The 24,934-nt window shown below is 58.6% G+C and overlaps 1 protein-coding gene across 1 annotated transcript; it reads left to right on the top strand.

Moving 5' to 3' along the window:
- Positions 1–978: 978 nt before the first annotated feature.
- Positions 979–24,934, top strand: USP20 (ubiquitin specific peptidase 20; the record flags this gene model as incomplete). Its single annotated transcript, XM_080709503.1, has 23 exons — positions 979–1,059; positions 6,030–6,083; positions 7,577–7,639; positions 7,827–7,958; positions 8,989–9,082; positions 9,296–9,365; positions 10,287–10,400; positions 12,729–12,807; positions 15,714–16,170; positions 16,455–16,595; positions 16,924–17,039; positions 17,231–17,403; positions 17,896–17,990; positions 19,029–19,062; positions 19,171–19,216; positions 19,835–20,015; positions 20,221–20,347; positions 20,418–20,587; positions 20,670–20,751; positions 21,670–21,778; positions 22,878–22,980; positions 23,617–23,688; positions 24,774–24,934. The coding sequence occupies 23 exons, from the start codon at positions 979–981 to the stop codon at positions 24,932–24,934; spliced, it is 2,754 nt and encodes a 917-aa protein (XP_080565629.1).

Here is a 24,934-nt window from a genome sequence, read left to right as displayed (position 1 = left end):
AGTTGCAAAGGGCCTCACTAAGTAGCTGAGGCTGTCTGCAAACCATGATCTTCCTGACTCAGCCTCCCTAATGCTGGGATTACAACCGTGAGCTACCATGCCCAGCTTGTATTATTATTTATTTATTTATTTATTTATTTAGGTGGTACTGGGGATGGAACCCAGAGGTATACTTTTTTTTTTTTTTTTGGTGGGTCTGGGGATGGAACCCAGTGGCATTCGACCTCCAAGCTACACCCTCTGCTCTATTTTTTATTCTTTATTTTGAAACAGGGCCTCACTGGGTTGCAGTGGCCCTCACTAAGTAGCTGAGGCTGTCCGAGATCCTCCAGTCTCCACTTCCTAAATGCTAGGACTACAAGCGTGCGCCACCATGCCCAGCCCCAGGGGCATTCTACCTCCAAGCTACATCCCAACCCTATTTTTTATTCTTTATTTTGACAGGGTCTCACTGAGTTGCAGAGGACCTCACTAAGTAGCTGAGGCTGTCCCCGAACCACAATCCTATCTCAGCCTCCCAAATGCTAGGATGACAAGTGTGCGCCACCATGCCCAGTCTTCTGGCTCATTATTTTATTTTGAAACAGGATATTGCTAAGTTTCTGAGGGATGGCCTCGAAGCTGCGCTCCTCCTGGCTCAGCCTCCCAAGCGCGGGGATTGCAGGCAAGCACCCTGTGCCCGGCACTACTGATAATTCTAAGCACTCCGCCCCATTCTCAGAATCAGCTACTCTGCCTGTTGGGTTTGAGTCAGGCTCTGACCTGCTTTATCTCCATGAACCCTTCACGCACTCCCCTGGGCAGCTGCTGCGTCCCAGACAAGGAGAGTGGGGCTCAGAGAGGCCAAGGGGCTGCCGGGGTCCCCCGCGGGGGATGGCAGTCAAGACCCAGGCCAAAGCCCCGTGCTTACCCACTAGCCGCCCGGCCTGGGCCGCCACTGACGCGGGCTGCTGTGTTTTGCAGATGAGCCGGGCCAGCATGGGGGACTCCAGGGACCTTTGCCCTCACCTGGACTCCATAGGGGAGGTGACCAAAGAGGACTTGCTGCTCAAATCCAAGGTAAAGAAGCGGCCTCCCGGCGGCCCCGGGGCGCGGCTGCCGTACAGACAGCGGAAGCCCCTGCGGTCGGTCGGTTCTCAGCCGTCCTGGTAAATGGGCCAACTGGCATCTGGTCGGGAGCCTCCTTCCAGGGCTGGCTGCTGGTGCCATTAATTATATCTGAGACGGGGCCTTCGGGGGCCGCTAATGGTCTGTCCATTAGCCGATCCGCAGCTGTACCCGGCGCTCTGTCGGGAAATGAGCCCGGCGCAGAGCCGAGGGTGGGTCTTGGTGTTGTTTTGTGTTTGTGGTGCCAGGGACAGAACCCAGGGCCTCCTGCGTGCGGGGCAGCGCGGGATGTGGGCCTTCGCTGAGTGGGACGGTGCTGCTCACTGTTTTTTTTTATTTTTGTGGCTAAATTTAAATGTTTTGAAAAGGTACCAAGACATTTGGGGCTTGCTGTGGCCTTAGAGTGGTCCACCCGAGTGCTTCCTGGCCCAAGCTGAGTCGTGTCACGTGGTTCAAGAATAAACGTTAGGAAAAGGAGCACGTCTGCCCCGCCCCCGCAGTGGCCGCGCCCTTAGTTTCTTTTGTATCTTTTTTTTTTCTCTCTTGCAGTATGAGGGATGGAACCCAGAGTCATCCTACTTCCAAGCTACACCCCCAGCCCTATGTTTTATTCTTTATTTTATTTATTTTTTATTTTTTAATATTTTTTTGGTGGTACTGGGGGTGGAACTCAGGGGCTTTCTACCTCTGGGCTATACTCCCAGACTTATTTTCTATTTTATTTGGGAACAGGGTCTCACTAAGTTGCCGAGAGCCTCACTAAGTAGCTGAGGCTGGCTTCGAACCCGTGCGATCCTCCTGTCTCAGCCTCCCAAGCGCGGGGATGACAAGCGTGCGCCACCACGCCCTACTTTTTTATTTTTTATTTTGAAACAGGGTCTCACTGAGTTGCGAAGGGCCTCACCAAGTAGCTGAGGCTGGCCGCAAACCTGCGATCCTCCTGTCTCAGCCTCCTAAGTACTGGAATTACAAGTGTGCGCCACCATGCCAGGCTGTTTTGTGTCTTTTCAGTTTCTCTTTTCTTGCATAAAAGAGTGATACTAGCCTGGCATGGTGGCACATGTCTGTAATCCCTGTACTTGAGAGGCTGAGTCAGGAAGATTGGAGGTTCAAGGCCAGCTTCAGCAATCTAGCAAGACCCTCAGTAACTCAGCAAGACCCTGTTTCAGAATAAAAAAATAAAAAAGGCTGGGGATGTAGTTTAGAGGTAGAGGGTTCAATCCCTAGTGTCTGTCTGTCTGTCTGTCTGTCTCTCTCTCTCTCTCTCTCTCTCTCTCTCACACACACACACACACACACACACACACACACACACACACACCAGGCTATCGTCACTGTTTGGGGCTTGCTTTAGCCTTAGAATAGTCCAGCCGAGTGCTTCTGACCCTAGTACGTCCTGTTCCAAGCTACGTCGTCTTTCCTGTGTGACGTGGTGACTGACTCTGGGTGACACCCGCACCCTGCAGCGTCTTGCCCACAGGAGCTGCATGGAGAGGCCAGGGAGATGGCCATTGTGCCCACGGAGCTCAGCCGGACACCTTCCCAGGCACCCCTCAGTGGCTGGCAGGTCCCCGGGAGCCTTTGGCTGGGCCGTAGTTGCAGTCCCGGTGTGGGGTGCTCTTCGGTGCTTTGAGCCCCCCCACCACCGCACTGGGGACCGAAACCAGGGTGGCCTCCTCTCAGCTATACCCCCAGCCCGTTCTTAGTTTTATTTCGAGACAGGGTCTTGCTGAGTACCCCGGACTCACCTTGCGCCTCCCGCCTCAGCCTCCCTGGTCTCAGATTGCAGGCGTGCGCCGCGGCGCCCCGCCTTGGGCAGTCTGAAGTGGTCCTGCATTTCGAGTGGGGTGTTCAGGGCAGAGCGGAGCTCGGGTGCAAATACTTGCACTGTCTGATACTGAGATTTTTTTCCAAGTCTGCTCCAAGGAACCAGTAAGGCCAACGGAGAGGATTGTTCCTCAGAGGAGGCAGGAGGCAGGTGGTGTGACAGCCAGGAGGCGGTGGGCCCTGGGGAGAGCTGGGCCGGGCCTGCAGCCTTCCAGAAGCACACAGAGCCTCAGCAGTGCAGAGAGACCCTGTTTCAAAATTAAAAGTACAAGAGGCTGAGCCAGGCGTGGTGGGCACGCTTGTCATCCCAGCACTTGGGAGGCTGAGACCGGAGGATCGTGGTTCGTGGACAGCCTCAGCTACTTAGTGAGGCCCTCTGCAACTCAGTGAGACTCTGTTTCAAAATAAAGAATAAAAAAATTGGGCAGGGGGTGTAGCTCGAGGGTCGAATGTCCCTGGGTTCCATCCCCAGTACCACACACAAAAGAACGTACAAAGGAATAGACTTCAAGTTATTGCATTAGGAATGTACTATTTGCTGTGCTTCCAGTCCTGTGCCTCCCGTGTGTATCATTTGAATTGTCACAGCAAGCAGACAATATGTCCATCATTCTCATGATTAACTTGAACCAACGGAAGCCTGGGAAGGTGGGTGCCGTGTGAGCCCCAGTCTCCCAGGAGGGAGGCCGGGTTGGGGAGGTCGGGCTGCTTTGCGTCTGCCCGCAGCATCCTGGGCCCGAGGCCCCGAGCCCAGTGCGCAGATCTCAGCCTGGCGGTCTGGCTGAGCTGCTCATCCCCACCCGCCCGAGTGACGGGGCCAGCCCGGCAGCGGTGGGGCTGAGAAGGAAAATGAGTGCTGACGGCCGGAACAGAAACACACCAGCCGGGAGTCGAGTCGAGCAGGATCTCGTTTATTTCTCTCAGGCAACCCAATTTAAAGCAAAAAACCGCAAGGGGGATTTCCAACAGGAAACTATCCTAACCTATCAGGCTAAAGGTCACTCTTGCATGTGCAAAGCACATAACTTGCAGCCAATCATTGTCCAATGCACGAGGGGTTCACGAGCTCGGAAGCATTATTTGAGCCAGTAAGGCTCAACATGACCAAATTGGGCTAGCGGGGGCAAGGGCAGTAGTGACGCCCTCCATATCTGCCTGGCGCCACATATTGCAGGTTCATTCATCGCAAGTTCAGGCGGTTTGTGGACCTGCGCTAGACGCTACATGCAGCTAATTCATCAGAAGTTCTGTCAGGAAGTCTGAGCAGACCCCAACACCCGAGGGTCCTTGTCTGCACTGCACCAGCACGCCAGGGCCCGAGTCAGAGAAGTTCCTGTGGGGCCTCTGGGGTGACCAGACTCTCCCAGTGAGACATTTGATGGGCTCAGCTCGCGGCCCGGCTCCTTGCCTTCGCCAGCTGACCTCGCTCCCTCCACGCAGGGCTGCCGCCTCTCAGCTGGTTTCCCATCGTGAAGTGAGGGTCTTGGTGGCACCTGCCACGGGCAGAGGCGACATGCCGTGAGCAGCGGGCCTGAGCCCGGCAAGTCACGTCGCACACCATTTGTGCCTTCCCACGAGGCTTACTCAACACTCAGAGGTGCTAGAAGGCGGGCACTTACAGGACACGGCTGAGCTAGGTTCTAGGTTCAGACGCTGGCTGGCAAACCTAACAACTAGGTGGAATAGTGGGCTCACGAGCACATCATTCTCAGACTTGGAGTTCAAATAATCAGCAAAACACCACAAACAATATCGAAGTCAACCACTAAGCCAAGCACGGGAAGGAGGGGTGGGGCGGGAATGGGGTGGGAATCGGGCGGGGGCTGACTGGGCGATGTGTGCATGTATGTCTACACAAGTTTTTTACCCCATTATGATATATGAATATAATGCACCAATAAAAATTTAAAAAAAGCCGGGCGTGGTGGCCCACGCTTGTAATCCCTGCGCTTGGGAGGCGGAGACAGGAGGATCGTGCAGGTTCGAAGCCAGCCGCGCTGGTGTAAAAGACCCTGTTTCCAAATAAAAAGTATAAAATAGGTCTGGGAGTGTAGCCTGGAGGTAGAAGGGCTTCCAGGAACCCCAGTACCACGAAAACCAAACAAACACACACCAACAGCCAGGGAGTAGCACTGAGGAACCACGTCCAGGATCGGAAGCGCAGCGCAGTTGCTGGAGAAGAGCAGGAGCAGAAAGGGTCGCTGGTTGGGGTCCTGCCGGGTCGAGGGCATGGCGAAGGCATGGCGTGAGCAAAGCTGAGCGCCGCTCCAAGGAAGGCAGGGCCTGTGTAGGGCTTTCTGGGTGGTTCCCAGAGTCTTGGGCGAGCTCCTCTAGGCTTATCCAGCCTGCCAGGCCCCTGCCAGCAGCTCACGTGATCTGATGAGCCCAGCAGAGGTGAGCAGGCGTCCAGGATGCAGCCCCGACGAGCCGGCTGAGCCTGTGCTGACTCGACCAGACACGCTTCTGAAGCTCTGTGCTGGCGTGTGTGGACGGCTCATGAATTTTGTCTGAGCTCTCTGCTGGCCTGTTAAAACAAGTTGTTCAGAGCCGGGCGTGGCGGCGCACACTTGTCATCCCAGCATTCAGGAGGCTGAGACAGGAGGATCACAGTTCGCAGACAGCCTCAGTTACTTAGTGAGGCCCTCCGCAACTCAGTGAGACCCGGTTTCAAAATAAAAGAATAAGCCGGGCGTGGTGGCGCATGCTTGTAATCCCCGCGCTTGGGAGGCAGAGACAGGAAGATCGCACAGGTTCAAAGCCAGCCGCGCACGCTGGCTTAGGAGACCCTGTTTCCAAATAAAAATGTAAAAATAGGTCTGGGAGTGTAGCCTGGAGGTAGAAGGGCTTCCAGGAACCCCAGTACCACCAAAATAAATAAATAAAGAATAAAAAATTGGGCAGGGGGTGTAGCATAGGGCTGGGGCTGTAGTTCGGAGGTAGAATGCCCCTGGGTTCCACCCCCAGTACTGTAAAAAAAAGAAAGGAAGAAAGAAAGAAAATGTTTTGACACTGAAGAGAAATTGCCATGGGAACCTAGTGGGGCCGGGCGGGGCGGCCTCAGCTCAGGCTCACCTCTTCTCCCTCCTCTTCCCCAGGGAGCCTGCCAGTCCTGTGGTGTTGCTGGACCCAACCTGTGGGCCTGTCTCCAGGTAAGGGTCCCCGCAGCCACAGGGCCAAGGGTTCCAGCCAGATAGCTGGGAGTGTCCCTTCCCCAGAGGACTTGCAGAAACGCAGGCTCCCAGGTCAGAGTCCCTGGGCTGGCTGGCAGCCATTCAGAATGACAAGGAAAAGCCAGACACCATGGCACACATCTGGAATCCCAGGACTTAGGAGGCTGAGTCAGGAGGATCGTAGGTTCAAGGACAGCCTCAGCAACTTGTGAGGTCTTCTGCAACTTAGTGAAACCCTGTTTCAAAATGAAGAATAAAAAATCAGTCTGGAGGTGGAGGTCAGAGGTAGAATGACCCTGGGTTCCATCCCTGGTACCACAAAAAGAAAGAGAGTAGTAAAAGTAGGCATGATGGACCCGAGCGTGGTGGCGCACACTTGTAATCCCGGCATTTGGGAGGCTGAGACAGGAGGATCGCGGTTAGAGGACAGCCTCAGCTGCTACTTAGTGAGGCCCTCTGCAACTTAGTGAGAGCCTGTTTCAAAATAAAGAATAAAAACTAAGTCTGGGGGTGTAGCTCAGAGATCGAATGCCCCTGAGTTCCAAGGCTGAGTTCCCAGGTTTGAGGACAGCTTCGGCCATTTAGTGAGACCCTTTTTCAAAATAAAAGGAGCTGGGGGTAGCTCTGAGGCAGCATGTCCCTGGAATTAATCCTCAGCACGAGAAGAAGAGTACGTGTAGAGGTACCAAACATGATTTACTCTGAGTGGTAGAATTACAAGTAATTTCATTTTTTCTCTATACCTTTGTAGTTTATTTATTTATTTATTTATTTATATTTGTACTGGGGGCTGAACCCAGAGCCATTCTACCTCCAAGCTACACCCCCACCCTGGTTTTATTTCTTATTTGGAAACAGGGTCTCACAACGTTGCTGGGGGCCTTGCTAAGTTCCCGAGGCTGGCTTTAAACCTGTGAGCCTCCTGTCTGGGCCTCCCAAGTACTGGGATTACAAGTGTTTGTCACCATGCCCAGCTAGAGTTTTGTTTCTTAGGGAGACAGGAATATTCAGCCCAGCATCTTCTTTAACCTGCTGCTGTCCGTCAGTATGTGTGCGTGCGTGCGTGTGTGTGTGTGTGTGTGTGTGTGTGTGTGTGTTCCCGGGGGCACTCTACCACCGAGCTACACCCCCAGCACTTTTACTTTTTGTTTTGAGACTGGGTCTCACCAACTTGCCCAGGCTGCTGTTGCACTTGTGATCCTCCTGCCTCAGGCTCCCGAGGCAACGAGTCAGGCGTGGGCCACTGCGGGCAGACAGCAAGTAGGGTTTTGATGGAGAGCCAGGATCTGGGGCCCAGCAGCAATGGCCCGGGCGCACCCCCACCCCGGGAGCCCAGGGGCGACGCCCGTGAGCTGGGAGCGTAGGACCTGTGCTGAGCTGAGCCGGCCACGCGGCTTTGGGCTGAGTCAGGCCTCCACATCGCCGCCGTCCTCTCTGCTGGCCCCACTCCACCCCTACCTCCTCCCTCCCAGGTCGCCTGCCCCTATGTTGGCTGCGGAGAGTCCTTTGCTGACCACAGCACCATCCATGCTCAGGTAGGCATCCTGGGGCGCCCCACCGTCCTGCCCGGGGCTGAGGAGTTGGGCGTCAGGCAGGGTTGCTGCAGAGAGGACTTGGGTGCTGTGGCCCAGCCTCCACCCTGGCCTGAGGGCCTTTGCCTGACACTGGACCCAGACACCTGCCAGCCTGGCCACCTTGACCTTGGCTCCACCTGCCCTCCAGGTCAAAAGGCACAACCTCACAGTGAACCTGACCACGTTCCGGCTGTGGTGCTACGCCTGCGAGCGCGAGGTGTTCCTGGAGCAGCGGCTGGAGGCGCACCCGCCGGGCTCCGCACCCCGCTTCTCAGAGCAGGTACCCGCGAGGGTGGGTCCCAAGCAGGGGCGCTCTGGCTGCTGGTTATCAGGTGGCTCTGGGGAGCGCTTGTCACCGGGTGCCAAGCCCGGTGGGTGCCAAGGCCCTGGGCTGTGAGGACGCCGGTGACGGGGAGCAGGGCCTCCACCCGGGCCCGGAGGCGAGGGGCCGAAGGGCTTTAGGAGCCCACGGACAGCTGGCCGCTGCAGGTCACAAGTGTGCAAGTGTGCCCCGAGGAGTCACGGTCTCTGTGCTGTCCCCTGAACCCCGCACCTGGGAGCCACCCAGGTGATGGGCAGCCAGAGAGTGGCCCCTCCCAGCAGCAGGCGTGGGCCTTCAGGACAGCGGCCGGCCGGGGATGCCGCGTGCGTGGCCCGTAGCCCCAGGCTTCAGGGCAGCTGCTGGGGTTGCAGCCGGGAGGCGGGCCACGTGCTGCGCACTGCGGTCTCCTCTGCGTCTCCACCGTCACTTGACAGGTGTTTGCCGAGCATTTAGGACTTTTTCTTTTGGGGGGGGGGGTCTGGGGATGGAACCCAGGGATGTTCTACCTCCGAGCTACACCCCCTGCCCTACTTTTTATTCTTTATTTCGAATCAGAGTCTCACTAAGTTGCAGAGGGCCTCACTAAGTAGCTGAGGCTGTCTGCGAACCCGGATCCTCCTGTCTCAGCCTCCCGAATGCTGGGATGACAAGCGTGGCCACCACGCCCAGCAGGAATTTTTTTTAAAGGCTCTGCACCAACGCGTACACTGCCCATTTTGGGGAGCGCGCGCATGTCAGGCAGTCGCGTGCAGTGACTGTGTCCGTGCAGCTAGCAGTAAGCATTCTCAGGGAATGGGAGTGAGTGGTTTTATGTTCCTATCTTTCCCAAATGTGTTACAAATGAGATAAGTCATTAACCACTGTAGGAGCCCCCAGGTGAGGCCAGGGGTGCCCTCTCTTCCTGGGTGTCCTGGGCCCGTGGCTGGGCCTCCCCACCTCGGGCCGCGTGGCCCCTCCACAGCCCATTTCTCCCATCGGTCCTACCCAGGACTCCCCGCCGCCCTCTCACCCTCCGAAGGCAGTCCCTGTCGCCGTGGCTGACGAAGGGGAGTCCGAGTCAGAGGACGACCTGAAGCCTCGAGGTAACGGCCCCGGACCAGGGCGCTGGCGGCTCTGCCGCGGGCACGGGAGCACGGGGCCCGCACGGTCAGCGGCTCCCCTGGAGGCCCGCCGCCCGCCCCACTGGCTCAGCTGTGTCCTCGGCCGGCGCCTCTCACCAACACCAGTGGGATGGGGGAGCCCGGCCCAGCCGAGCGGCGGGCTTCTCACCCTTCCCCTCGTGTGTCCTCTCCCAGGCCTAACGGGCATGAAAAACCTCGGGAACTCCTGCTACATGAACGCCGCCCTGCAGGCCCTGTCCAACTGGTAGGTGGCCCCTCGTCCGAGGCGGCGCCTGGGGCGGTCCTGAGAAAGCTGATGGCGGTGTCCCCGCTGGTGGCTCCTCCGCCAGCCAGTCAGCGTCCAGCGTGCTGGAGGCCGCAGGCCCGGCCAGGGCGCCTGGAGCGTTTCTCCTCCCCCTCCTTGCCTGTCCTCGCCTGCCGCCCTCTGTGCGCTCGCCTGTGGACCCTCAGTGTGCCCGGCTTTCCTCTAAAAGGGCGTCAGTCCGACTGCATCGGGGCCTCCCCACAGCCCCCTTTTAACTTCAGCACCTTTTTATCTTTATTTTGGGCACTTGGGATGGAACCCTGAGGTGTTCTCCAGAGCTGCGCCCAGCCTGATTTTATTTCTCACCGCTGAGAATCTTGCTCAGTGCCGAGGCTGGCTTTGAGCCTGCGGTCGTCCTTCCTCCTCCGCCTCCCAAGTCCCGGGATTACGAGCGTGCCTCAGCACACCGGCTAGCTGGCTGGCTTCCTATCTTTCTTTCTTTTTTTTTTTTCCTTTTCTTTGTGGTACTGGGGTTCCTGGAAACTTCTACCTCTGGGCTACACTCCCAGACCTATTTTATACTTTATTTGGAAACGGTCTCACTGAGTTGCCGAGAGCCTCACTAAGTAGCTGAGGCTGGCTTCGAACCTGTGCGATCCTCCTGGCTCAGCCTCCCAAGTGCTGGGATTGTAAGCGTGCCCACCACGCCCGGCTTCCACACCTCTTTAAAGACCTCGTCTCCATCTGCAGTCACGGCCTAGGTGCTAGGGGTCAGGGCTTCCTATGAACTGGGGGTGGGGGGTGCAGTTTAGCCAGTGAAGTTCCTCTGCAAGCGTTTCTGGGTGCGGAGGCCTCCGAGCGCCCCACCTGAGCGCCGGCGGCGTTGGCTTTCCTCACCTGGCGCCCGCTCTCCCGCCCCAGCCCTCCGCTGACGCAGTTCTTCCTGGAGTGTGGAGGCCTGGTGCGCACGGACAAGAAGCCGGCCCTGTGTAAGAGCTACCAGAAGCTGGTGTCTGAGGTCTGGCACAAGAAGCGGTGAGTGACGGAGCCCTGGCCGCGCAGGTGGGAGGGTGGGGCCCGGCCCCACGTGGCCCCGGTGCTCACGGCACATCTGTGTGTAGCGGCTCTCTTGGCCCTGCTCATCAAACGGGGGAACCGAGGCACGGAGAGTCCAGGCGTCTTGTTCACAATCACACGGTCCGTGAGGAGGAGCTGGACCCTGGGGCGAGCCTGCTGGCAGCCGCTTCGCCATGTCTGTGCTGACCCCACGGGTAATCGTGCCCGTCCCGGGCCTCTGCCAAGGCTGCTCGTGTGGAAGAAGGCTCAGGAGGGGCGCGGGTGCTGGCCAGGCCCAGGCCCGTGCCTCGGGGAAGTGAACGTAAAGCCCAGAGCGTGGATTGGAGATTTATTTTATTTGCTTATTTATTTTTGTTTTTATACTGTGCTTTTATGGGTGCATTATAGTCTTATAGTGTAAATCATGTTGACTGTGACATACGTGCACACAGCACTTGGTGGATTGGATATATACATATAAATATATACATATATATGTATATATACATATATACACATGTATATATGTACACACATATATGTATACATATATGTATATTTATATATACTTTTTTTTTGGTGGTACTGGGGTTCCTGGAAACCCTTCTCTACCTCCGGCTACACTCCCAGACCTATTTTTATACTTTTTTAAAATTTGTAAACAGGGTCTCTTAAGCCAGCGTGGCTGGCTTCTAATCTGCGTGATCCTCCTGTCTCCGACTCCCAAGTGCGGGGATTACAAGCGTGTGCCACCACGCCTGGCTTGGATTGGATATTTTTTGAGGAAAAGTCAAAATTGGGAATAATTTAGCCGGGCGTGGTGGCGCACGCTTGTAATCCCAGCATTTGGGAGGCTGAGACCGGAGGATCATGGCCAGTGTCAGCTACTTAGTGAGGCCCTCTGCAACTCAGTGAGACCCTGTTTCAGAATAAAGAATTAAAAAATCAGCCTGGGGGTGTAGCTCTGAGGTAGAATGCCCCTGGGTTCCATCCCCAGTACCACCAAGAATAAATAAATAAATAAATAAATAAATAAATAAATAAATAGAATTAAAATAGGGCTGAAAATATAGCTCGAAAATAGAATGCCCTTGGGTTCCATCCCCAGTACTGCAAAATATAAAATAAAATAAAGAAAAAAGAAATAATAGAAGTTGGACATGGTGGCACATGCCTATAATCCCAATACTTGGGAGGGTGAGACAGGAGGATCACAGGTTCACAGCCAGCCACAGCTACTTAGTGAGGCCCTCTGCAATTTAGTGAGACCGCCCCTGGATTCAATCCTCAGTACTGCAAAGAAAATTTAAATTAAATAAGTAAATTGTGGCTGGAATTGTAGCTCGGAGGCAGAATAATATAAAAAAAATAAAATAAAATAAATAAAATATAAAATGAGCACAGAGTGCCGGGTGTGGTGGCGCACGCTTATAATCCCCGCATTTGGGAGCCAGAAACAGGAGGATCGCGCAGGTTTGAAGCCAGCTGCACTGGCTTAAGAGACCCTGTTTCCAAATTTTTAAAAAGTATAAAAATAGGTCTGGAAGTGTAGCCCGGAGGTAGAAGGGTATCCAGGAACCCCAGTACCACACACACACACACACACACACACACACACAGAGAAATGCGCTGAGTGTAGGAGGCTGAGACAGGAGGATGGCAGGTTCAAGGCCAGCCTCAGCAATTTCTCAGCAACGTAGACCCTGTTTCAAAACAAAGAATAAAAAGAACTTGGGGTATAGTTTGGAGGTGGAATGCCCCTGGGTTTAATGACCAGTTCCAAAAACAAAGAGAAATAAAGTAAAGAAAAAGAAAAAAGAAAGAAGGAAAAAAAGAAGCATATGGAGTGACGCAGTGGCGAAAGACCGTCGGATGTGGGTGTCCAGGTGGCCCGACGTCAGGTTTGTGCACGCGGGTGTCTGCGCTTTCCCAGCACGCTCGGGAAGTCTTAATATTTTCATCTTACTGGGATTCTCTCCAGGCAGTGCTGTTGCTTTGCCGTGTTTTTCCGTAATTTTTTTAAAAATATTAAACATGTATTGCCTCTGAAAGAGAAAAACTACAATAAATGTTTAAAGAGGAAAGCACGTGTCAAGCGAGCTGGCCGGGCCTCACAGGCAGCGACGCCCCGCGGCGCTCCTGGGCCAGGCGAGGCAGCAGCCAGGGCCCGGCGCGTCCTCCCTGGCCTGGGGCCTGGGACGCCTGTTGGGGCCTGGCCGGTGGCCCCAGTCTGAGCGGCCTCACAGGCCCTACACCTCGGCCTCGGTGGCTCCGGCTGGCCCTGACTGACGGCTTCGGTCCCCACAGGCCCAGCTACGTGGTCCCCACCAGCCTGTCCCACGGGATCAAGCTGGTCAACCCGATGTTCCGCGGCTACGCCCAGCAGGTGAGTCGGCAGCTGGCTTTGAACCCCGCCGGGCGGATGGGTGCTGGCAAGGCAGGCCTGGGCCAGGTGGGGCTCCTGGGACCTGCTGGCGCCTGGCCCACCCGACAGGTGGGGAGACCGAGAGTGCCGGTCCCGGCCTCGCAGCCCATCGCTCGCAGTGACGTCAAAATGTGCGCACAGTCTCACTTTTGTGAAAGTAAAAATATTGGTTAAATTTTTTTTTAATCTAGAGAACTCCTTTAAAACTAACCGTAGCTTTCCATTTCATAATCATGAGACCAAGACAGAGACGAGCAAGGCCTCCGTGTACCTCAGCCCAGAGCTGAGCTGCTGAGGCTTGGGGTCTGGGTCCCCTGGGCCCGTCCGTCGCTGGCCGGGACGTCTCCTCCAGCCTGCGTGCCGGGGCGCGGGGCCTGGTGATTGCAGCAGGATTCTGGTGCCTTCCCTCCCCGCACCATCAGCTTGCTCCGGCTGTCCTGGGCTGAGGGCTGCGACCTTTCTCTGCCCGAGCCCTGGCAGTGGGCGTGGGCTCCGCCCGAGCAGCCCAGTGCCACCTCCCCGGGCCTCTTCCTGGGCATGGAGAGCACCCATGGTCTAACTTGCCCTGTCATCCTGGGAGGGGCGCTGTCAGCCGGGTCAGGTCAGAGAGCGCCGCCCTCGCTCCGGCCGCTCGGGCCATGGCGCACAGGCAGCCAGACTCAGGCTGAGGCAGGCCTCCCCTGCACGAGGTGCCTGGCTGGCCCTCGGGGCGCTGACCCGTAGGGAGCCATGGATGCAGCATGGTGTCCATCAGGAACCCAGAGGCCTGCCTTGCTCTGGTTCTTGGACACAGTCTGGGGACGCTTCCAAGACGAAAATGAGGTGCAGCCATGAGCCTCTGGGTAGACAAAGGGCTGTCCTGCTTCTGCCTGGGTTAAGAAGTTCACAAAGAACTCTCAGTATTTGTGTTAAAAGAAAGAACCAAAGCCAGGCATGGTGGCACACACTTGTAATCCCAGTACTTGGGAGGCTGAGGCAGGAGGATCGCAGGTTCAAGGACGGCCTCGGCAAGTAGTGAGACTCATCAACCTAGTGAAACCCTGTTTCCAAATAAGAAATAAAAATCATGCTGGGGGTGTAGCTCGAAGGTAGAATGCCTCTGAGTTCAGTCCCCAGTACCCCCCCACACACACACAAGGAAGAACCAAGCTGGGCATGTTGGCACAACCTGCAATTCCAGTACTTGGGAGGCTAAGAAAAGAGGACCGTAGGTTCGAAGCCAGCCTCAGCAGCTTAGTGAATCTCTCCACAACCGAGCGAGACCCTGTTTCCAATTAAAAATAAAATAGGGCTACAGGTGTAGACTGGAGATAGAAGGCCCCTGGGTTCTATCCATCCTCAGTACCACTAAAAAAAAAAAAGAAAAAAGCCGGGCGCGGTGGGCATGCTTGTAATCCCCGCGCTTGGGAGGCTGAGACAGGAGGATCGCGCAGGTTCAAAGCCAGCCTCAGCTACTTAGTGAGGCTCTCAGCAACTTAGTGAGACCCTGTTTCCAAATAAAGTATAAAATGAGTCTGGGAGTATAGCCCGGAGGTAGAAAGCCCCTGGGATCCACTCCAGTACCACCAAAAAAAAAAAAAAAAAAAAAAAGGTCTGAGAGTATATCCCGGAAGTAGAAAGCCCCTGGGTTCCACCCTCAGTACCACAAAAAAAAAAAAAGAAAGAAAGAAAGAAAAAGAAAAAAAGAAAAAAGACCCAAACTGGGCCTGGTGACACATGTCTATAATCCCAGTACTTGGGAGGGTAACACCGGAGGCTCTCAGGTTAGAGGCCAGCCTCAGCAATTTAGCGAGGTGTGTGTGTGTGTGTGTGTGTGTGTGTGTGTGTGTTTATGGTACTGGAGACTGAACCCAGATGGAGTCCACCTTTGAGCTACACCCCCAGCCTGGGTTTATTTCTTATTTGGAAACAGGGTCTTGCTCGGTTGATCAGAGTCTTACTAATGTTGAGGCTGTCCTCGAACCTGCGCTGCTCCTGCTTCAGCTTTCCAGGTACTGGGATGACAGATGTGTGCCACCATGCACAGCTGCGAGATCCTGTTTCAAAGCAAAATAAAAGCCGGGCGCGGTGGCGCACGCTCGTCATCCCAGCATTTGGGAGGCTGAGGCCGGAGGATCGCAGTTCACGGACAGCCTCAGCTACTTAGTGAGGCCCTCTGCAACTCAGTGAGACCCTGTTTCAAAAAAAACAATAAAATATAATTGGGCAGGGGTGTAGCTCGGAGGGTGATGCCACTGGGTTCCATCCCCAGACCAGCAAAAACAACAACAAAAAATTAAAATTAAAAAATTAAAAATGACTGGGGGTGTAGCTGGGGGGTGGAGTGCCACTGGGTTCAAGCCCAGTATCCCCCCACAAACACACAAGGAGCAGTAGACGGAGACTGAAGGCCCTTCCTGCTGAGGGTCTGTCGGTGAGCCTGACGCGGGCAAGCTGCCTGGCTGGTGGTAGGCCCTCTGCTCATGCCTGGGCACGTCGCCCGGGGCCGTGGGGCCCACACAGCGGCCCCTCTCATGCTCGGGGGTATGGCGGCTCTGGCTGGAGCCTAGCCCTGCAGCTGTGGGCCAGGACAGGCCGTGGATATCGGTAGAGCCAGGCTCAGAACCCTGGTCCTCCTCCGGTGCCCTAGCTGGCAAGGTGGGCTGCCATCACCCCTCGCCACACTAACTGGAAGCGGGGCGGTGGGATTCGGAGTCAGTGCCTCCGGGTATCTGGCTCTGCCTGGCACGTCACGGCTGTGTGGCCAGGAGGCCGTGCATGGCCTCGCTGAGCCGAGCCGCAGAGCCCTCGGGAGGATGGGTCAGAACAGCGCTGTCCTGAGGGTGACAGCTCGCTGTCCCAGCACCCGACACGGCCCCCGGTTCCAGGACACCCAGGAGTTCCTGCGCTGCCTGATGGACCAGCTGCACGAGGAGCTTAAGGAGCCGGCCGTGGCCGCCGCAGTGCTTCCACAAGACGCTCGCGACTCGGACTCGAGCGACACGGACGAGAAGCGGGAGGGCGACCGCAGCCCGTCAGAGGACGAGTTCCTGTCCTGCGACTCGAGCAGTGACCGCAGTGACCGGGGTGAGGGTGACGGGCAGGGCCGCGGCGGGGCCGGCTCCCAGGCCGAGGCGGAGCTGCTGAGCCCCGATGAGGCGGGCCGCGCCGTCTCCGAGAAGGAGCGCATGAAGGACCGCAAGTTCTCCTGGGGCCAGCAGCGCGCCAACTCAGAGCAAGTGGACGAGGACGCGGACGTGGACACCGCTGTGGCCGCGCTCGACGACCAGCCCGCTGAGGCCCGGCCCCCGTCGCCGCGGTCCGCCAGTCCCTGCTGGACACCAGGTACCCGGTAGCCAGGGCCTGTGGGGGAATCCAGCCTGAGTGCCCACTACCAACTGCGTGCCAGGCGCCAGCGCGCAGCAGCCCACCCGGGGTGGGGTCTCCCCTCTGACCTGACAGCACGTGAGAAGCAGCCTCAGCACTGGGTTCCCTGGGCTCACGAAGCCTCAGCTCAGCTGCTGGGTGGTGCCAGAGCGGGCACGGGGCAGAAGAGAGGCACTGGGCCCAGCTGGCACAGGGGGCACCAGCTGCCGCCCCAGCCCAGCACGTCCCCTCTCTGCCCCCAGAGCCGGACAACGATGCCCACATGCGCAGCCCCTCTCACCCCTGCAGCCCAGTCCACCACCACGAGGGCCACGCCAAGCTGTCGGGCAGCCCTCCCCGCGCAAGCCCCGTGCGGATGGGGCCGTCTTACGTGCTCAAGAAAGGTTCGTGGGCAGCGGGCGGGTGGGCGGGCGGGCAGGAGCTTGGGCCGGGAATGGGCGGAATAAACGCGGGACCCGTGGTTGCCAGCTTTGAGCGCCTGCTGCCAGGGCTTGGGCAGCGCCTCCTCACACCACCTCTGAATCTCATGACACCTCTGGGATGTGAGGGGCCCACTTTACTGATGATGGGGGGGTTACACATGTGGTCACATGATGAGTAGACTTGGCCCCACACCTGGCAAAGGGAGCCCCGATGCCTGCCCAGGTCCTGAGCCCCATGCCTGCCCCGGCCTGGCAGAGGTGCGGGCCCAGCCCTGTGCTGTGCCCCCAGCCCAGGTCCTGAGCTCCGGTAGCCGGAGGCGGAAGGAGCAGCGCTACCGCAGCGTCATTTCAGACATCTTCGACGGCTCCATTCTAAGCCTTGTGCAGTGTCTTACCTGTGACCGGGTGGGTGACCTGGCACAGGGAGGGGTGGGGGGGACTGGGCAGTCCACCTGTGGTCCCTGCCTTCTCCTGGGGAGGGGGTCCTGGTCGTGGGCTCCTGGGGGAACAGGCTGTCAGCCTTACCTGCCGGCCGGCCTGAGATCTGGGGTGCAGATGCCACTGGCCATGGGTACCAGCTGACCTTCACCCCGCAGGTGTCCACCACGGTGGAGACTTTCCAGGACCTGTCGCTGCCCATTCCTGGCAAGGAGGACCTGGCCAAGCTCCACTCGGCCATCTACCAGAACGTGCCGGCCAAGCCAGGCGCCTGCGGGGACAGCTACACCACCCAGGGCTGGCTGGCCTTCATCGTGGAATACATCCGGCGGTACGCCCCCTTCCCGCCTGTGGGGCCGCAGCTGGGCACCGTCCCGGTGTCCTGGGCAGGAGAGACCGGTCAGCAGGGTGCAAGGGTTTGTAGGGCAGGGAGTGTTCTGGAGGGGTCTGGGGGCCTATGGACGTGTGAGAGTTTGCAGATGGGGCCGGCGGGGGGGGGCTCCCTAGACACTGTACATAGTCTAGACCGGATCATTCATGAAGGTGGCGGGCAGGGTCACCCCGAGAGCGCCCAAGAAGCAATGGCGGGGCTGGCCCTGCCTGAGAGCACAGCGGCCACCCCAGCCCCGCTGCCAGACGCCGGCACTTGGCCCAGGGCATGGCCGCCCAGAGGAGGGCGCAGGATCCCAGCCCCTGACAGGTGGCAAGGGTCAGGCCCAAGGACACGATGGCGTCCAGCTCCGGCCTGGACAGCCCTCAGCCAGAGCCCAGGTCCTGTGGTTGGTCATGCCCTGGAACACCTGGCACCCCTTTCTGCCTGCAGGTTTGTGGTGTCCTGCACCCCAAGCTGGTTCTGGGGGCCCGTCGTCACCCTGGAGGACTGCCTCGCCGCCTTTTTTGCTGCTGATGAGCTGAAGGGTGAGTGGCTCTCAGTGTGGGGGGCCCATGTCGTACCCCAGGACAGCGTGCAGCCTGGGGGGGACCCGTGTGGACCCCGCTGTCGTATACGTGTGGCCTGGACCTTCTGAGCGCACAGCTGGACTTTGCTTCCAGAACTGAAGGCCTTCGATCCCCGTCGGCTGCACCAGGCTGGGCCAGGAACACGCGTCCAGCCCCGGCGCCTTCCCACTCTCGGGAACCAGTGTATTTTTATTTTTTACAAATTTGGTGGAAAAAAACGATGCTTCTCTCACACTTTGCATTTCCTTGATTATTGATTAATTTGAATATGTTTCATTAAATGTGTTGATTGCATTTATCAGAAGTTTCCCATTCCTATCTTTTCCCTGTTTTTCTATTGGCTATTTAACATCTTACCAATCACTTTATTTCTTTTTTTGGGGGGGGATACTGGGGATTGAACTCTGGGGCATCCTACCTCTGCGCTATACCCCCAGCGCTATTTTTAAATTATTTTATTTTATTTGCGGGTCTGGGATGGAACCCAGGGGCATTCGACCTCTGAGCAACACCCCCGGCCCGATTTTTATTCTTTATTTTGAGACAGGGCCTCACTGAGTTGCAGAGGGCCTCACTAAGAAGCTGAGGCTGACTGCAAACTGCAGTCCTCTGGTCTCAGCCTCCTGAATGCTGGGATTACAAGCGTGCACCACCACGCCCAGCTTAAATTTTTTATTTTGAAACAGGGTCTCACTAAGTAGCTGAGGCTGCCGCAAACATGATCCTCCAGTCTCAGCCTCCCTCCCGAGTGCCGGCATTAGAGTGTGCGCCACCATGCCCGGTCGACTTTTGATTGTGTTTTTAGTGATGTCCATGCCAGAGCTTTAGTGTTTCTGAGGTCAGATGTGTTTCCTTCTGGCTCTGGCTCCGGCTCCAGGGTCCAGCCTCTGTCCAGCAGCTCTCGGGGTTTCCCTTAAGCAAGCACAGCCATTGCCCTCGGGTCTCCTCTCCCCATCCCTGGCCCCGCTGACCTCTGCCCTTTGTTTTCTGCTCTAGGTGATAACATGTACAGTTGTGAGCGGTGCAAGAAGTAAGTGTGCGTGCGTGGGGGGCTCTTCCCCACGCCTCCCTTTGCACACCTCCTCCGGGGGGGTCTGTCCCCTGTGGGGCCCTGACCGGCGCTCTTCCCTCCCGCCAGGCTGCGGAATGGCGTCAAGTACTGCAAAGTCCTCCGCCTGCCCGAGGTGGGTGGCTGCCGGGCCCACGCCTGCGCCCGGGGCTTCTGCACCCGGAGCCCTGAGCCCTCCTGGCCTTGTGAGACCCTGGCGCGCTGACAGGGCGCCCCCTCCTCCCTGCGTCTGGGCGCCCTCTGCTTGGGGGCCTGTTTCTCCTTCACGTGGTGGTGTTTGGCGGGGCCAGCGGGGCCTCCTGAGTGGCTCCTGACCCGAGCCTAGTGGCAGGGCGGGGCGGGCCGGCCCTGCAGTGCTGTCTGGGAATGGCAGAGGAGGGAGAGGGAGGAGGGAGAGCAGGCTCCTGTGGCTCGCGGAGGGCAGCGTGAGCAGCCGTAGGGCCAGGGTGGTGTCGAAGGAGGCTGGGAAGCTTTTGGCGCTGTGTGTCGCTGGTGCCGACGGGACGGGTCATCAGAGAGTTTGGACAGTGAACCTGGGCCGTGACAGCCTCCGGGGGGATCCAGCCCCGGCCTGGGCCCCGCAGCAGAGCCTGGCGTTGCCCCGTGACAAAAGGAATGGCATGTCTTGTTCAGCGGGTCGCTGGCCGGGGCCCTGCACAGGCTCCGCCAGAGCGTCTCTGGAGCTTCCCGGGCATTGCCACGAGCCGTGACCGGGGCCGGCCTCTGCCCCCAGATCCTGTGCGTCCACCTCAAGCGCTTCCGGCACGAGATGCTGTACTCACTCAAGATCAGCAGCCACGTGTCCTTCCCCCTGGAGGGCCTTGACCTGCGCCCCTTCCTGGCCAAGGAGTGCGCCTCCCGGGTCACCACCTACGACCTCCTCTCTGTCATCTGCCACCACGGCACGGCGGGCAGTGAGTCGGGCAGCCCCGGGCCGTCCTCCCCACTCCCCCTGGTGCTCCTGCTTCATGTCAGGCAGTCCTCCCCACTCCCCCCGGTGCTCCTGCTTCACGTCAGGCAGTCCTCCCCACTCCCCCCGGTGCTCCTGCATCACGTCAGGCAGTCCTCCCCACTCCACCCGGTGCTCCTGCCTCCCGTCACCGGCGCCGTCCTCCCCAGGCGGCCACTACGTCGCCTACTGCCAGAACGTCATCAACGGGCAGTGGTACGAGTTCGACGACCAGTACGTCACCGAGGTGCACGAGACGGTGGTGCAGAACGCAGAGGCCTACGTGCTCTTCTACAGGTGGGGGGGGCGCCCACTGTGCCCGGGGCGGGGCCCGGCTGCGGCTCACCCCGCCTCTCCCCCGGCCCAGGAAGAGCAGCGAGGAGGCCGTGCGCGAGCGGCAGCAGGTTGTGTCCCTGGCCGCCATGCGGGAGCCCAGCCTGCTGAGGTTCTACGTGTCCCGGGAATGGCTGAACAAGTTCAACACCTTCGCGGAGCCGGGGCCCATCACCAACCACACCTTCCTCTGCTCCCACGGAGGTGAGCGGCGCGCAGGGGTGGGGGAGGCGGTGTGGCGGGCGGCAGCGGCTGAGCCCGGCTCTTCCCCTGCCTCCCTCCGCAGGCATCCCGCCCAACAAGTACCACTACATCGACGACCTGGTGGTCATCCTGCCCCAGAACGTCTGGGAGCACCTCTATAGCAGGTGAGGCCCGCCTCCCCCCCCCCCCCCGCCACCAAGTGTCTCGCTGCAAAGGAGCCCGGACGGTGGGGGTCCAGTCAGGGCCCTGGGTCAAGAGGGACAGGATGGCTGGCACAAGATGTGTGTTAGCCATGAGCTCCTGGGTGCTGGGTGCAGGGCGGGGGTTGGCGAGGCCCCGCGCTTGCCCTCAGGCAGTGGCAGGGGCTATGGGCCAGGGCCAGACTGAGGCAGCTGCTGTGCTGGACTCCCAGGGCCAAGTCCATTAGGACCGAGAGTGGGCGGGGGGGGGGGAACGCCTGAAATCCCAGCACTTGGGAGGCTGAGACAGGAGGCTCACAGGTTGGAGGACGGCCTCAGCAATGTAGCAAGACCTTCAGCCACTGAGCGAGACCCTGTGTCAAAACAAAATAAAACAGAAGGGCTGAGGGTGGAGCTTGAGGATCGAAGGCACCCGGGTTGAATCCCCAGCATCACACACAGACACACAGACACACACAAAAGAAAGAAAAGGGAACGCAAGAGCAGCGGCTGCCCCGCAGCCCGGCCCGGACCCTCTGCAGCCAGGGAGGGGCCGCCACCGCCCAGGCAGCTGGGAAGGACCAGCCAGGCAGCCGTCCCCCTCATCCACAGGACCACCAGCCCCGCCTCAGGCGTCAGGAGTGGGTCGGAAACTCACAGAGCTGCGTCCCTCAGCCCGGCGGGCCCCCAGGGCAGGCGCGCACACCCTCCTAGCCGCAGCCTCCCCGTGACCTGGTCCTGGAGCCGGGCAGGAGTCATGCCTGGCCGCAGGAGAGGGAGTCGTGGCGGGCGCTGGGCCAGGTCCCGGGCGCGGGCGCAGGCGTGGGGAGGGCAGGCAGCACTCTCGGCGGTGGTGCTGCGCCTGCTCGGGGCTAGCAGCCTGTCCCCCTCTCCCCGGTGCAGGTTTGGGGGCGGCCCTGCCGTGAACCATCTGTACGTGTGCTCCCTCTGCCAGGTGGAGATCGAGGCGCTGGCCAAGCGCAGGCGGGTGGAGATCGACACCTTCATTAAGGTGCGCGCGGCCTGGGCCGGGCTTGAGCAGAGCCCTGTGCAGTCAGGCTGCGCAGGAGGGAGGGCTCTGGGGGCTTAAGAGGCTCAAACTCGCTCGCTTTGGGGTGAGTTGAGCGAGGCAGGATGCGTCCCCCTGCCCTGGCTGGTACGGGGATGAGCGCTCCTTTGTTCCGAGGGCCGGCCTGCTCCTGTGGACGCTGGCCAGCGTCCCTCCTCACACAGGAGGATGACAGGGCCCAGGCCGGCCTCAGCGCTCAGCGGGGCCCTCAGCAGCTTAGCGCTACCCTATCTCAAAAGACAAAGTAAGCCAGGCGTGGCGTCGCACACCTGTAATTCCAGGACTTGGGAGGCTGAGAAAGGAGGATCACAGATTTGCAGTCTGCCTCGGCTACCTAGTGAGGCCCTCCACAAGTTAGTGAGACCTTGTTTCAAAACAAAGAATAAAAAAGTAGGGCTGGAGGTATAGCTTGGAGGTAGAATGCCCCTAGCTGGGTTCCATCCCAGTACTGCAAAAAACAAAACAAAATAAGTCAGAGGCGGGACTGTAGCTCAGTGGGCGCCTGGGCTCAATCCCCAGTACATCAGCTGGAGGCAGAGCTTCCTAGTGGAGACCCCGGCTCTGCACACTGACGGGGAAGTGAAGGCTGTGAGGTGTAAAGGCGGCCGCTGAGAGCAGGCCAGGCTTCTGCAGGGGCAGCTGGTCAGCACTGCAAAAATAATAGTAATAAGCCGGGCATGGTGGCGCACACTTGTAATCCCTATGCTTGGGAGGAGGACACAGGATGATCGTGCAGATTCAAAGCCAGCCTCAGCTGGCTTAAGAGACCCTGTTTCCAAATAAAATAGATCTGGGAGTATAGTCCAGAAGTAGAAGAGTTCCATCCCCAGTACCACCAATATATATATATATATATATATATATATATATATTTGTAATAATACTAATAGTAAAATGAAGTGCTGTCAGGGGAAGCGCGAGCGGCTGCGCCAGCAGGAGCGTCTCCACGTGGGCGCTAGCGGTCTGGGTGACCTCCGCCGTGTCACCCCACACTGTGGACTTGTGGGCACGGGGCGAGGCTGACCTGCCCCCACCCCTGCAGCTGAACAAGGCGTTCCAGGCCGAGGAGTCCCCCGGCGTCATCTACTGCATCAGCATGCAGTGGTTCCGGGAGTGGGAGGCCTTCGTCAAGGGAAAGGACAGCGGTGAGTCCACTCCCCTGCCCCTGTCCACACCTGCTGACCCTCCCACGAGGCCTGCCCTCTGGCCTCCTGCGCCCTCACAGGGCCCACCGCGGTCGGTAGATGGTCTAGACTCTCAGAGCTCTGGTTCCAGCATCTGACCCTTCAGATATATGGAGGTAGAAACGCACCCTGTGGAGGGAGCTCCGGGTCGCCCCAGCCCCCAGCAAAGGCCGCCCCAGCCCTCGGCCTGCACTTGTGGGCGGCGGCTGGGAGCCAGTGGCCCCAGCTCTGGACCGGAGCCCGGCCTGGCCTACGCCAGCGATGACCCGGGGGTCACGGAACTGCCCAGGCCTGGCTCTGGGTGAACACCTCTCATTTCCACGGTTGGGCTGGGGCAGCACATGTCAAGGGGATGGGGAGCAGCTGCCGCCTCCAGAGACATGGCCGCCATGTCTCTGCAGCCTGAGACCCTGGGCACCCCTGTCCCCGTCACTAAAACTTGACTAGAGCGGCCCTCGGTGCCCCAGGCGCCTCTCCAGCAGAGACCTCGCCAGCCAGAGGCCTGGGGGGCTCTCCAGGCACTGGGATTGAGGCTTCCCCGGGCGGCTCTGCATCTGCGGGGGACAGGGCCGGCGCTGAGTGGCCCGTCTCTTCCAGAGCCTCCCGGGCCCATTGACAACAGCAGGATTGCACAGCTCAAAGGTAGCGGCCACGTGCAGCTGAAGCAGGGTGAGTCCCGGGCGGCCAGGCCCCTCCTGGCCAAGCCCCGCCCTCCTGGCCAAGCCCTGCCCTCCTGCCCCCCACCCCCAGGCCAGGATGCTTCTTCCTGTCCCTCCCAGAGCCACCTTCGCCAGGGCCTGCGGCAGTGCCGGGGGCTTGGCCTGCGTGTGCCCCCCAGCTCTCCCTCCACCTGGTGGCCGCCCTCTCTTCCTGTCAGCCCACCATGGGAGGAAGACAGTGGCCTCCAGTCTCCTCCGGGCAGTAGCCGAGTGACTGTCTCTGGACAGCACGGCTATCTCCTCTTGGTGGCTCGCCACCTGTTAGGGTGTAAATGGTGGGGGTTCTTTTTCTTATTCAACTAAAGTTTGTTGAATAGAAAAATTAAAACTAACAGGCAGCTCGGTGCAGCTTTAACAAATCTTTATTACCGAATCAGTAGGACATAGAGAAGGGAAAAGCAGTGTGCCGACCCGCGTGCTGGGGAGCCCGAAGTGGAAGTCCGGCCCCTTTTGGGGACCCCAGCCTTTAAATAGGTTTTGTGTTGGTATCGTCCTCGTCAGCGTTACCAGGGCAATGGGCTAGTTACCTATCCCTTAGCCAGGCGGTGCCTCTTTGTCTGTGGCCAGCCACGTCCTAAGCGCAGGGGTCGAGGATCTACCTGGCCCTCGGCTCTATTGTACTGGGCAGTATTATTTGCTCATCAGCTAGGGCGCTTTGAAGCCGCGCACAAAGTTCACCTTTCCTGTGCCCAGGCCGGATCCCAGAGGAGAGGGGGAAACAGAGTCACCGGCTGCCTCCATTGTAGTTTTAGAGCTAAAGGCTTCAGTTGACCCTAAGGCCTTTACTATAGGTTAATGACTAGAATGAAGGGCAGAGACAGAGAGGACCTCTGCACTGTAACAGCTGCCGCCCTCCCTGCCTGAGCGCCTGCGCGGCACCAGGCCCCGGCTACATCGTACATTTTGGAGATTATCAAAGCAGTTTTCCAATACCGGCGCCTTAATAATTTTGGATGCCCCTTCCCAATACTGGCACGCCACCCTCCCGCCCGGGGCCGCCCTGCAGGCCACGAATGACGCACGTGGTGCCCACAGGGGCTGACTACGGGCAGATCTCTGAGGAGACCTGGAACTACCTGAACAGCCTGTATGGGGGCGGCCCCGAGATCGCCATCCGGCAGAGCGTGGTGCAGCTCCCGGACCCCGAGAGCTTGCACGGGGAGCAGAAGATCGAGGCAGAGACCCGCGCCCTGTGA

The sequence above is a fragment of the Muscardinus avellanarius genome, assembly GCF_963383645.1.
Source record: "Muscardinus avellanarius genome assembly, chromosome: 13".
In the NCBI taxonomy this organism is placed as follows: Eukaryota; Metazoa; Chordata; class Mammalia; order Rodentia; family Gliridae; genus Muscardinus; species Muscardinus avellanarius.
This window is presented reverse-complemented; position numbering and strand designations above follow the sequence as displayed.